At 44.4% G+C, this 13,350-nt stretch overlaps 1 protein-coding gene across 2 annotated transcripts in view; it reads right to left on the bottom strand.

Annotated features, from left to right (window-relative positions):
• Nucleotides 1–12,761, bottom strand: part of TBC1D15 (TBC1 domain family member 15) — an 82,652-nt gene extending 69,891 nt beyond the window's left edge. For both annotated transcript variants that reach the window (XM_038756207.1, XM_038756208.1), the window contains exon 1: nt 12,721–12,761. In XM_038756207.1, the coding sequence (XP_038612135.1) occupies nt 12,721–12,753 (33 nt within the window). In that variant the 5' untranslated portion in view covers nt 12,754–12,761. The remainder of the gene's footprint in view (nt 1–12,720) is intronic.
• Between the last annotated feature and the right edge of the window lie 589 nt (nt 12,762–13,350).

Genomic DNA, 13,350 nt, shown 5'->3' with positions numbered 1-13,350 from the left:
GAAGTGTCCTCCAGGAAGAGATGACAAGAGGGGTAGTGATTGGACTTCAAACACTATCAAGAAACTACGCCTGAAGAATTGTGTGTTTCATTATAGATGTGTAATGCATGAGCAATAAAGCAAGACCTATGAATTTATAGCGACTCAGAGAGGTTCTATGATAGGAAACAAATTTTACTTTACTGGAAGTAAAATGAACACTGTCGACCTTCCTTGGGCCCCCTTACCCCCAGCCCCTTCCATCTTATGTTCCTCCACTTTTAACATCATTTTCCCATTTCCTTGCAGTTCCCAGGTTCCCACAGCTTCTGAGGAAGTACTGAGAAGTACTCCTCGACCGCTAAACTGTTTCTGACGCTGCGGACCATCCCCTTCTCCTCAATACGTTATCCAACCTTGGCTTCACTGACTCTGTCCTCTCCTGGTTCTCCTCTCATCTCTCTGGCCGTTCATCCTCAGTCTCCTTCGCGGGATCCTCCCTCCCCCTCCCATCCCCTGTGGGGGGGGTCCCTCAAGGGTCAGTTCTTGGTCCCCTTCTATTCTCCATCTACACTCACTTCCTTGGAGAACTCAATGGCTCTCACAGCTTCAACTATCACCTCTATGCGGATGACACCCAACTCCATACCTCCTCCCCCGTTCTCTCTCTCTCTCCCTCCTTTCCTCCATGCTTTCATCTCCTCCTGCCTTCAGGACATCTCTACTTGGTTGTCCTCCCGCCACCTCAAACTCATCATGTCCAAGACAGAGCTCCTTATCCTCCCCCTCCTGTTTTCTCCCGAACTTTCCATCACTGTACATGGCACGACCATCCTTCCCGCCACACAAGCCCGTATCCTTGGTGTCATCCTTGACTCTGCTCTCTCATTCAACCCACACATCCGATCCGTCACCAAAACCTGTCGTCACTCTGCTGCCCAGATTATCTTTCTACAGAAACCATCAGGGCATGGCACCCCCTCCTCAAAAATCTTCAGTGGCTGCCTATCAACCTCTATATCAAACATAAACTCCTTACTATTGGCTTCAAGGCTCTCCATCACCTCACCCCCTCCTACCTCATCTCCCTTCTCTCCTTCTACATTCCAGCCAGCACACTTCGCTCCTCTGGTGTTAATCTTCTCACTGTGCCTCAATCTCCCCTGACTTGCTGCCAACCCCTAGCCCACGTCCTACCTCTGGCCTGGGACGCCCTCCCTCCTCAAATCCACCAATCACTCTTTCCCCCTTCAAAGTCCTACTGAAGGTGCACCTCCTCCAAGAGGCCTTCCCAGACTAAGACCCCTTTTCCTCAGCTCTCCTTCCATTCTGCGACTCACTCTCTTTACTCTCCCCCCTCCGCCCCACAGCACTTAAGCATATGTATATTAATTTATAGCCAGAGTTATATGCACATAACTCTATTTATATCGATGCCTGTTTACTTGTTTTGATGTCTGTCTCCCCCCTGCCCCCATCCAGAATGTAAGCCCGTTGTGGGTAGGGAATGTCTCTCTTTATTGCTGTATTGTACTTTCCAAGCACTAAGTACAGTGCTCTGCACACAGTAAGCACTCAATAAATATGACTGAATGAATGAAATAATGCCCTATTGACAGCTCACCTCCTCCAGGAGGCCTTCCCAGACTGAGCCCCTTCCTTCCTCTTCCCCTCGTCCCCCTCTCCATCCCCCCATCTTACCTCCTTCCCTTCCCCACAGCACCTGTATATATGTATATATGTTTGTACATATTTATTACTCTATTTATTTTACTTGTACATATCTAGTCTATTTATTTTATTTTGTTAGTATGTTTGGTTTTGTTCTCTGTCTCCCCCTTTTAGACTGTGAGCCCACTGTTGGGTAGGGACTGTCTCTATATGTTGCCAACTTGTACTTCCCAAGGGCTTAGTACAGTGCTCTGCACACAGTAAGTGCTCAATAAATACGATTGATGATGATGATGATGATGAGAAATGGAACTAGTGTCCAAAAATCACCGTGGTATTTGTTAGGCATTAAATACAGGCCAAGCACTGAACTAAACACTGGGGTAAATACAACGTAACCTGACTGGGAGATTCCCTGTCCCACATCGGGGCTCGCAACCTAAAAAACAGTTAGTGCCCTAAAACTGAAATGGATTGTAAATGCAGAAACGCCACTGGCTGGTAACGCAAAACCTAAGTCGAGGACTGCCTTAGCTTTGAAAGAAAGGACAAAGCAGTTTCCCCAGGAGGGTACTGTCTGTTTACAATTTAACACCAGTCAAAGGGGGTGTCAGTCAATCGTATTTATTGAGCACTTACTATTCATTCATTCAGTCGTATTTATTGAGCACTTACTGTGTGCAAAGCACTGTCCTAAGCACTTGGAAGAGTACACTACAACAATATAACCGACACATTCCCTGCCCACAACGAGACAAGGAGCACGCCACTGAAGATTATAGGGGCCCGAATTTCTGAGGTGAATTTCTGAAAGAATCCAGAGCAATGAGGAAGTGGAAAGGAGGAAGAGAGGGAGAGGAAAGCATCTCGTGGGGCAAGTCAGGGATCAAACTCCCTTGACCCAGCTGACCTGGCAAATTCCTGGAATACCAGGCCTCTGGGTGAAATTCCCCTGGATTCCCGTGTACTAACCTGACACGCAGAACTGGGAGCTGTGCCAAAGTTGAAACTGTTCCTCACTCCACTCTATAATCAATCAGCCAATGGTATTTACTGCGTGCTTACTGTGTACAGAGCACTATATATGAGCACTTGGGAGAGTACAATCCAACACGCTTCCCCCATACACAAGGAGTTTAACAGTCTACAGAAACAGGTTAACCCTTAGGCCTCTACACAGACGTCCAACTGCCCTCTCAGGAACCCTAGGGAAAGAAACTACTCAAAGAGAGCAGGCTTACCATTCGGGATCAATCAGTGGTATTGCATGCTTACCGTGTGCAGAACACTGGGTGTACTAAGCACTTAATAATAATAATTATAGTATTTGTTAAGTGCTTAGTATGTGCCAGGCACTGACCATCACCTCACGAAGTGGAGTTCTGTGATTACCAAGAAAGATGTATTAAGTACCTCCCAGCCCCACTTCACTTACAGCCCCCCGTGGGACATTCTGATCACCTCGTAACCTCCCCAGTGCTTAGAACAGTGCTTTGCACATAGTGAGCGCTTAATAAATGCCATCATTATTATTATCTGTAATTTTTTCTTTATATTAATGTCTGTCTCCCCCTCTAGATTGGAAGCTCAGTGTGGGCATGGAATGTGTCCATTTATTGATATTGTACTCTCCCAAGCACTTAGTGACATGCTCTCCACACCTGAACGAACGAGTGAATGAAAGTACCTAGAATACCAGTTGGACACTTGGGAGAGTACGATTACACTGAAGTAGGGGACACATGCCCTGCCCACCAGGAGCTTACAATCTAGACGGGAGACCGACAGTGAAATAAGTTATGGATCTGTACATAAATGCTGCGGCACTGAGGGTGGGGTGACCATCAGATCCATGGGCATAAATGAGGGCTTAGTTGGGGAAGCTGGTAGAGACTTGGTTCCTGGGGAGCCTTAGAGAGCTGGGAGAGGAAATCACACTGCACCCTTTAAGTATCTTCTGAGCACACAGCACTGCATTAGATGCTGCAGGGCATATAATCAAAGCAGAACTCAGGGCCCCTAAGTTCAAGGAGTCTAATTTTTTCCTCCTTTCCTCCAGGCATTTCCCCCCATCTCAGAGCCCTGATATTCCCAGGTTCCCTCTCACCAATTAAAACTCTGACTGTGCTCTGCCTCAACAGTTACCAGTACGCACTTTAGACAGAACAGCAGCAAGGAACTAGAGAACATTCGTCTGACAAAATGTTGTTTAGGCTCGCAGTGCCACGTTGTCAGAAGTTGAGCATTCCAGCACAAGTCTTAATGCAATGCTTTGCAAGAATGCAAATCTCACATTATAAATGAATTGGGTGCGTTTGGAATAAGGCTTGCCTGTTTTACCCCTTTGCTCCTCTTCCTCATTCTTTAGAAGGTAAACTCTTTTCTCAGTTTCCTTTTTATACAGTCAACATGGCCTAGTGAGGAGTGGGGTGCCCTCGTGGAAACAGCGAGGTCCTGAGAGTCACAGGATCTGGGTTCTAATCCCAGCTCTGCCGGGTGCCTAGTGTGTGGTCTTGGGTAAGTCACTTAACTTCTTTGTGCCTCAGTTATCTCATTCGTAAAAAATGGGATTCAACAGCTGTTCTCCCTCCTATTTGGACTATAAGACTCAAGTGAGCCCATTGTTAGGTAGGGACCGTCTCTATATGTTGCCAACTTGTACTTCCCAAGCGCTTAGTACAGTGCTCTGCACAAAGTAAGCACTCAATAAATACGATTGAATGAATGAAGTGGCAGCTGAGGATCTTATATCTTACCCTAGGGCTTAGTAGAGTGCTTGGCACAAAGTAGGCACTTAAATACAATTATCATTACAATTAGATTGTGAGCCCTAAGAAGGACAGAGGCTGTGTCTGACCTGATTATCTTGTATCTTTCCCAGCGCTTAGACCACATACTAAGTGCTTAAATACCCCGTTATTATTATTAGTCAAGTGCCCCACCAGGAACTCAGATATGAGTTACTTTGACCTTGCCTAGTTTCATTTTTCATATAGATTCACATTTACGTGTCAAACAACTGATTTATATTTCATGCTGGTACTGCTATGCTCCAAGTAGTGGCTCCATGAAAACAGTTCTAAGCCAGAGTGCTTTGAACAAAAGTGGTTTTCCCACAGTACTTGGCACACACTAAGCGCTTAACAAATACCATCATCATCATCACGCAAAGTGCATTAAGGGTGTCCTCAACATAAAAAAAAACCTGACCTGTAAAATATTAACAAAGTAATCAATTGTACTTATTGAGCCAAAAATGAGAATTGCTATTTGGTCATACAAATAACAATGTGAATATGAAGCAGTGATGGAAGAGTTTCAATTACAGTTTTTTGTTTAAATATACTACCATGATTTCCAGTTGGACTTTCCCACCCTACTCGGTGAAAAAGCACCAAGTGCTAAGAAGAAGAGAGCATTCTGGCATTATCTATGCAAAGTACAACTGTTGCCATTATCTAATGACAAATAGAAATAGGTTCTCATCATCATTCAGGAGGACCCAGGATCTAAGAGCTCTGCCATTTGTCGGCTGTGTGACCTCGGGTAAGTCACTTCACTTCCCTGTGCTTCAGTTACCTCATCTGAAAAATGGGGTTTAAGACTGTGAGCCCCACGTGGGACACGGACTGTGTCCAACCTGATTTGCTTGTATCCACTCCAACGCTTAGTAGAGTGCCTGACATATAGTACTTAAAATAACATTATTATTATTAATGGGGGTAGCCTTGTTTGTACTCTTTCGTGGGCCACATTAATGGACAGAAACGGAACATACTCACTTTAAGTAAATGCATGGGCAAAATGATGCTACTGAAGTTACTGGATAACAATGCCAAAGGTAAAGAGGACATCATAGCCTTGAACAGCCACGGGGACCAAGGCAAGAGACAGGGAAAATTCAATCAGTTGCATTTATTGTGTGTTTACTGCAATACACTGTACTAAGTATTGGGAGGGTACAATATAATAATAATAATAATAATGGCATTTATTAAGCGCTTACTATGTGCAAAGCACTGTTCTAAGCGCTGGAGAGGTTACAAGGTGATCAGGTTGTCCCACGGGGGGGGCTCACAGTCTTCGTCCCCATTTTCCAGATGAGGGAACTGAGGCACAGGGAAGTGAAGTGACTTATAATAATAATAATAATGGCATTTATTAAGCACTTACTATGTGCAAAGCACTGTTCTAAGCGCTGGGGAAGTTACAGGGTGATCAGGTTGTCCCACGGGGGGCTCACAATCTTAATCCCCATTTTCCAAATGAGGTAACTGAGGCCCAGAGAAGTTAAGTGACTTGCCCAAAGTCACACAGCTGACAATTGACGGAGCCGGGATTTGAAGCCACGACCTCTGGCTCCCAAGCCCGGGCTCTTGCCACAACTATTTAACCTTCCAGGCCTTCATTCCATCCAGTCACGCTTATATAAGCGCTAGGGAAAAGTGAAGCGTTCAAACAGCCTGGCGGAAACAGGTAGAAATAAGGAGGGCTTCGATATTAAGTGGGTTCGCAGACAAGTTCTGGCCCTGGGAATGCTGAATTGTACTTCCCAAGTGCTCAGTACAGTGCTCTACACACAGTAAGCACTCAATAAATACGACCGAATGAATGAATGAAGCCAATGAATAGTCCACTCCATTACACAATAAGCAGGAGAAAGGGGAATGAGGGTGAAGGGCACTGAGACGCCGCCTGAGTACGCAATGCTGGGGTACGCAATGCGGGGGTCTGGAGCTCGGCTGCCTATTTTTACTACTACTACTACTACTAATAATAATAACAGTATTTGTAAAGCACTTACTATGTACCAAGCACTATTCTAAGCGCTGGGGTAGATACAAGGTAATGGGGTTGTCCCACGTGGGGCTCCACAGTCTTAATCCCCCTTTTCCAGATGAGGTCACTGAAGCCCAGAGAAGTGAAGTGACTTTCCCAAGGTCACACAGCTGACAAGTGCAGGAGTCGGGATGAGAACCCACGACCTCTGACTCCCAAGCCTGGCTTCTTGACAACTAAGCCACGCTGCCTCTTCTTCCCTTTGACCGTCCGACAAACTTTGACCGTTTGCAAAGTGTGTGAGTGACAGGGGATGCCCTCCGATCGCGACAGCGCAAACCACAGTGTGACATCGCCTCGAAACCGTCCGCCTTCGCCTCTACCATTCACGCATTCATTCGATCGGATTTATTGAGCGCTTACTGGGTGTAGAGTGCTTGGAAAGAACAATTCGGCAACAAATAGAGACGACCCCTACCCACAATGGGCTCGCAGTCTAGAAGGAGGGAGACAAACAACAAGACAAGTAGACAGGCATCAACTGCATAAATATAAACAGAATGATAGATCTACACACATCATTAATAAGATAAATAGAATGATAGATCTACGCACATCATAAATAAGATAAACAGAATGATAAATCTACGCACATCATTAAGAAGATAAATAGAATGATAGATCTACGCACATCATTAAGATAAACAGAATGAGATCTATGCACATCATTAATAAGATAAATAGAATGACAGATCTATGCACATCATTAATAAATAGAATGATAGATCTATGCACATCATTAATAAGATAAATAGAATGATAGATCTATGCACATCATTAAGATAAATAGAATGATAGATCTATGCACATCATTAATAAGATAAATAGAACGATAGATCTATGCACATCATTAATAAGATAAATAGAATGACAGATATATGCACATCAATAAGATAAATAGAATGACAGAACTATGCACATCATTAATAAGATAGAATTGTAGATCTATGCACATCATTAATAAAATAAATGGAATGACAGATATATGGACATCATTAACAAAATAAATAGAATCACAGATATACGGACATCACTAATGAAATGAGTAGAATTACAGATATACGGACATCATTAATGAAATAAATGGAATTATAGAATCTATAATAGAATTCTAGAATTAATTCACATCATTAATAAAATAAGCAGGATAGATATATGCACAACACTAATAAAACAGAATGGTAGATACATGCATGTCATTAATAAAATAAACAGAATGATAGATCTAGGCCCATCATTAATAAAATAGAATGATAGATCTATGCCCATCACTAATGAAATAAATGGAAGCATAAGTATATGCACATCATTAATGAAACAGAATTATAGGTCCATGCACATCATTAATAAACAGAACAGATCCATGCACATCAATGAAATAAACAGAAGGATAGGTCTACATACATCATTAATAACCAGAAGGATAGACCTACGCATATCATCAGTTAAATAAATAGAATGATAGATCTATGCGCATCATTAACAAAATAACCAGAAGGATAGATCTATGCACATCATCAGTGAAATAAAAAGGATAGGTATACGCACATCATTAATAAAATAACCAGAAGGATAGATCCATGCACATCATCTCTGAAATAAGTAGAATGATAGATCTACACACATCATTAATAAAGTAACCAGAAGGATAGATCTATTCACATCATCAGCGAAATAAATAGGACAGGTATACGCACATCATTAATAAAATAACCAGGATAGATCTATGCACATCATCAGTGAAATAAATAGAAGGATAGGTATATGCACATCATCAATGAAATAAATAGAATATATAGATCTATGCACATCATTAATAAAATAACCAGGAAGATAGATCTATACACATCATCAGTGAGATACAGGATAGGTATATGCATATCATTAATAAAATAACCAGAAGCACAGATCTATGCACATCATCAATGAAATAAACAGAAGGATAGGTCTACGCACATCATTAATAAAGTAACCAGAAGGATAGATCTGTACACATCATCGGCGAGATAAATAGGATAGGTATACGCATATCATTAATAAAATAACGAGAAGGACAGATCTATGCACATCATCGCTGAAATAAATAGGATAGGTATATGCACATCATTAATAAAATAACCAAAAGGACGGATCTATGCACATCACCACTGAAATAAATAGGATAGGTCTATGCACATCATTAACAAAATACCCAGGTCAGATCTATGCACGGCATCACTGAAGTAAATAGAGTGATAGATCTACACACATCATTAATAACCAGAATGATGGATCTATGCACATCATCACTGAAATAGGATAGGTATATTCTTATCATTAATAAAATAACCAGAAGGACAGATCTATGCACATCATCATGGAAATAAATAGGATAGGTATACGCACACTATTAATAAAATAACCAGAAGGACAGATCTATGCACATCATCACTGAAATAAATAGAAGGATAGGTATATGCACATTATTAATAAAATAACTAGGACAGATTTCTAGACTGTGAGCCCACTGCTGGGTAGGGACTGTCTCTATATGTCGCCAACTTGTACTTCCCAAGCACTTAGTACAGTGCTCTGCACACAGTAAGCGCTCAATAAATATGATTGATTGATCTATGCACATCATCACTGAAGTAAATAGAATGATAGATCTACACACATCATTAATAACCAGAAGGATAGATCTACGCACATCATCATGGAAATAAATAGAAGGATAGGTATACGCACATCATTAGTAAAATAACCAGAAGGACAGATCTATGCACATTGTCACTGAAGTAAATAGGACAGGTATACGCACATCATTAATAACCAGAAGGATAGATCTATGCACATCATCACTGAAATAAATAGAAGGATAAGTATACACACATCATTGGTAAAATAACCAGAAGGACAGACCTATGCACATCATCACTGAAGTAAACAGTGATGTTTACTTCCCCCCACCCGCCTTACCTCCTTCCCCTCCCCACAGCACCTGTATATATGTATATATGTTTGTACGATTTATTACTCTATTTTACTTGTACATATTTATTTATTTCATTTTGTTAATATGTTTTGTTCTGTTGTCCGTCTCCCCCTTCTAGACTGTGAGCCCGCTGCTGGGTAGGGACCGTCTCTAGATGTTGCCAACGTGTACTTCCCAAGCGCCTAGTACATTGCTCTGCGCACAGTAAGCGCTCAATAAATACGATTGAATGAATGAACAGAAGGATAGGTATACGCACGTCATTAATAACCAAAAGGATGGATCTATCCACATCATCAGTGAGCTAAATGGGAGCGATCTATGCCCGCCGTTGCTCAAAGAGCCAGAAGGATGGCTCTGTACACGTCACTGATAAAATCAATTCATTCAATCGTATTTATTGAACACTTACTGTGTGCAGAGCACTGGACTAAGCGCTTGGGAAGGACAAGCTGGCAACATATGGAGGCGGTCCCTACCCAACAGAGAGCTCACAGTCTAGAAATGGAAGGAGGGACCTGTATATATTTATTCTACTTATTTTATTTTGTTAATGTTTTGTTTTGTTGTCTGTCTCCCCTTTCTAGACTGTGAGCCCGCTTTTGGGTACGGACTGTCTCTCTATGTTGCCAACTTGTACTTCCCAAGTGCCTAGTACAGTACTATGCACACAGTAAGCACTCAATAAATATGACAATGAATGAATGAACAGAAGGGTAGGTATACGCACATTATTAATAACATTCATAGATGGATCTATGCACATGATCAATGAGCTAAATGGGAGCGAAGTACGCCCACTGTTGCTCAAAGAGCCAGAAGGATAGCTCTGTGCACGTCACTGATGAAATCAATTTGATCAATCGTATGTATTGAGCACCTACTGTGTGCAGAGCACTGGACTAAGTGCTTGGGAAGGACAAGTTGGCAACGTAATGAGGCGGTTCCTACCCAACAGCGGGCTCAATCAATCAATCAATCGTATTTATTGACCGCTTACTGTGTGCAGAGCACTGGACTAAGCGCTTGGGAAGTACAAGCTGGCAACATATAGAGACGGTCCCTACCCAACAGTGGGCTCACAATCTAGAAGGGGGAGACAGACAACAGAACCAAACATATCAACAAAATAAAATGAATAGAATAGACATGTACAAGTAAAATAGAGTAATAAATATATACAAACATATATACATATATACAGGTGCTGTGGGGAAGGGAAGGAGGTAAGGCGGGGGGGATGGAGAGGAGGGCGAGGGGGAGAGGAAGGAGGGGACTCAGTCTGGGAAGGCCTCCTGGAAGAGGTGAGCTCTCAATAGGGCTCACCGTCTAGAAATGGAAGGAGGGACCTGTACATATTTATTTTACTTATTTTATTTTGTTAATATGTTTTGTTCTCTGCCTCCCCCTTCCAGACTGTGAGCCCGCTGTCGGGTAGGGACCATCTCTAGATGTTGCCAACTTGGACTTCCCAAGCGCTTAGTCCAGTGCTCTTGCACACAGTAAGCGCTCAATAAATACGATTGAATGAATGAATGAATGAATGCCCACCCTGAGGAAGACCGACGGACGACCAAGGGGCCTTCCAAGGACGGAAGGCGCAGTGCAGTGTTGGGCGCCGAGTCAATCAATCAATCAATCGTATTTATTGAGTGCTTACTGTGTGCAGAGCAGTGGACTAAGTGCTTGGGAAGTCCAAGTTGGCAACATATAGAGACAGTCCCTACCCAACAGTGGGCTTACACTCTAGAAGGGGGAGACAGAGAACAAAAACAAACAGATTAACAAAATAAAATAAATAGATATGTACAAGTAAAATAAATAAGTAGAGTAATAAATACGTACAAACATATATACATATATACAGGTGCGGAAGGGAAGGAGGTAAGACGGGGGGGGGGGATGGAGAGGGGGTCGAGGGGGAGAGGAAGGAGGGGGCTAAGTCTGGGAAGGCCTCCTGAAGGAGGTGAGCTCTCAGTAGGGCTCACCGTCTACAAATGGAACGAGGGGCCTGTGCATATTTATTCTATTTATTTTATTTTGCTAATCAATCAATCAGTCGTATTTCTTGAGCGCTTACTGTGTGCAGATCACTGTACTAAGCGCTTGGGAAGTACAAGTTGGCAACATACAGAGACAGTCCCTACCCAACAGTGGGCTCACAGTCTAGAAGGGGGAGACAGACAACAAAACCAAACATACTAACAAAATAAAATAAATAGAATAGACATGTACAAGTAAAATAAATAAGTAAATAGAGTAATAAATATGTACAAACACATATACATATTATACAGGTGCTGTGGGGAAGGGAGGGAGGTAAGACGGGGGGGATGGAGAGGAAGGAAGGGGCTCAGTCTGGGAAGGCCTCCTGGAGGAGGTGAAGCTCTCAGTAGGGCCTCGAAGGGAGGCCCTACTTGTCCAAGTTGCCAACTTGGACTTTCCAAGCGCCCGGCACAGTGCTCTGCACACAGTAAGCGCTCAATAAATACGATTGATTGATTGATTGACTCCCCCTTCCAGACTGTGAGCCCGCTGTCGGGGAGGGACCGCCTCTAGATGTTGCCAACTTGGACTTCCCAAGCGCTTAGTCCAGTGCTCTTGCACACAGTAAGCGCTCAACAAATACGGTTGAATGAGTGAATGAATGAATGAATGAGTGAGTGAATGAATGAATGAATGAATGAATGAATGAATGAATGAATGCCCACCCTGAGGAAGACCGACGGCCGGACGGGCGGCCAAAGGGGCCTTCCGAGGACGGAAGGCGCGGCGCAGTGCGGGGCGCGGAGTCGCGGCCGCTGGCTGACTGACGGACTGACTGACGGACTAAGTGACTGACGGACGGACTGACTGACGGACGGACTGACTGACTGACGGACTGACTGACGGACGGACTGACTGTCGGACGGACGGACGGACTGACTAACTGATGGACGGACGGACTGACTGACTAACTGACGGACGGACTGACGGACTGACTGACGGACGGACTGACTAACTGACGGACTGACTGACGGACTGACTGACTAACTAACTGACGGACGGACTGACGGACGGACTGACTGACGGACTGACTGACTAACTGACGGACTGACTGACTGACTGACTGACGGCCGGACGAGGGACGGGCTGAGGGAGGCGGCCCGGCCCCGCTGTGCCCTGTTGGGCCGCCCGGGGCACAGACAGACGGACGGACGGAGGGAAAGAGGACGAGGCCTAACCTCGAGGTCGTCGTGGTCGCCGCCGTTACTCACCTTCCCGCCACCTCCGGCCGCCGCGGCCGCCATGTTGGAGTCGCGTGCCTGCGCTGACGTAGCGTCCCGCTCACGTGCTCCTGCGGGGCCACAACAACCCCCCGGAATGGGCGGGAACGGGGCCGCGCGCATGCGCCTGGCACGGCCGCGGGGAAGGCCAGGGCGACACCGCCCGACGGGCCGCGCATGCGCCGGGAGAAGCCACCGCCCCCTGAGGAGAGAGCCGGCTTGGGCCTGCTGCTTAGTAATCATAATCATCACTCACCCAATCGGTCGTATTTATTGAGCGCTTACCGTTCGCAAAGCACTGTTCTAAGCGCTGGGGAGATTACAAGGGGATCAGGTTGTCCCACGGGGGGGCTCACAGTCTTCATCCCCATTTTACAGATGAGGGAACCGAGGCCCACAGAATAATAATAATAATAATGGCATTTATCAAGCACTTTCTATGTCCAAAGCACTGTTCTAAGCGCTGGGGACGTTACAAGGTGATCAGGGTGTCCCACGGGGGGCTCACAGTCTTCATCCCCATTTTACAGATGAGGGAACCGAGGCCCACAGAATAATAATAATAATAATGGCATTTATCAAGCGCTTACTACGTGCAAAGCACTGTTCTAAGCGCTGGGG

Source organism: Tachyglossus aculeatus, chromosome 14, assembly GCF_015852505.1.
Source record: "Tachyglossus aculeatus isolate mTacAcu1 chromosome 14, mTacAcu1.pri, whole genome shotgun sequence".
NCBI classification, from domain to species: domain Eukaryota; kingdom Metazoa; phylum Chordata; class Mammalia; order Monotremata; family Tachyglossidae; genus Tachyglossus; species Tachyglossus aculeatus.
This window is presented reverse-complemented; position numbering and strand designations above follow the sequence as displayed.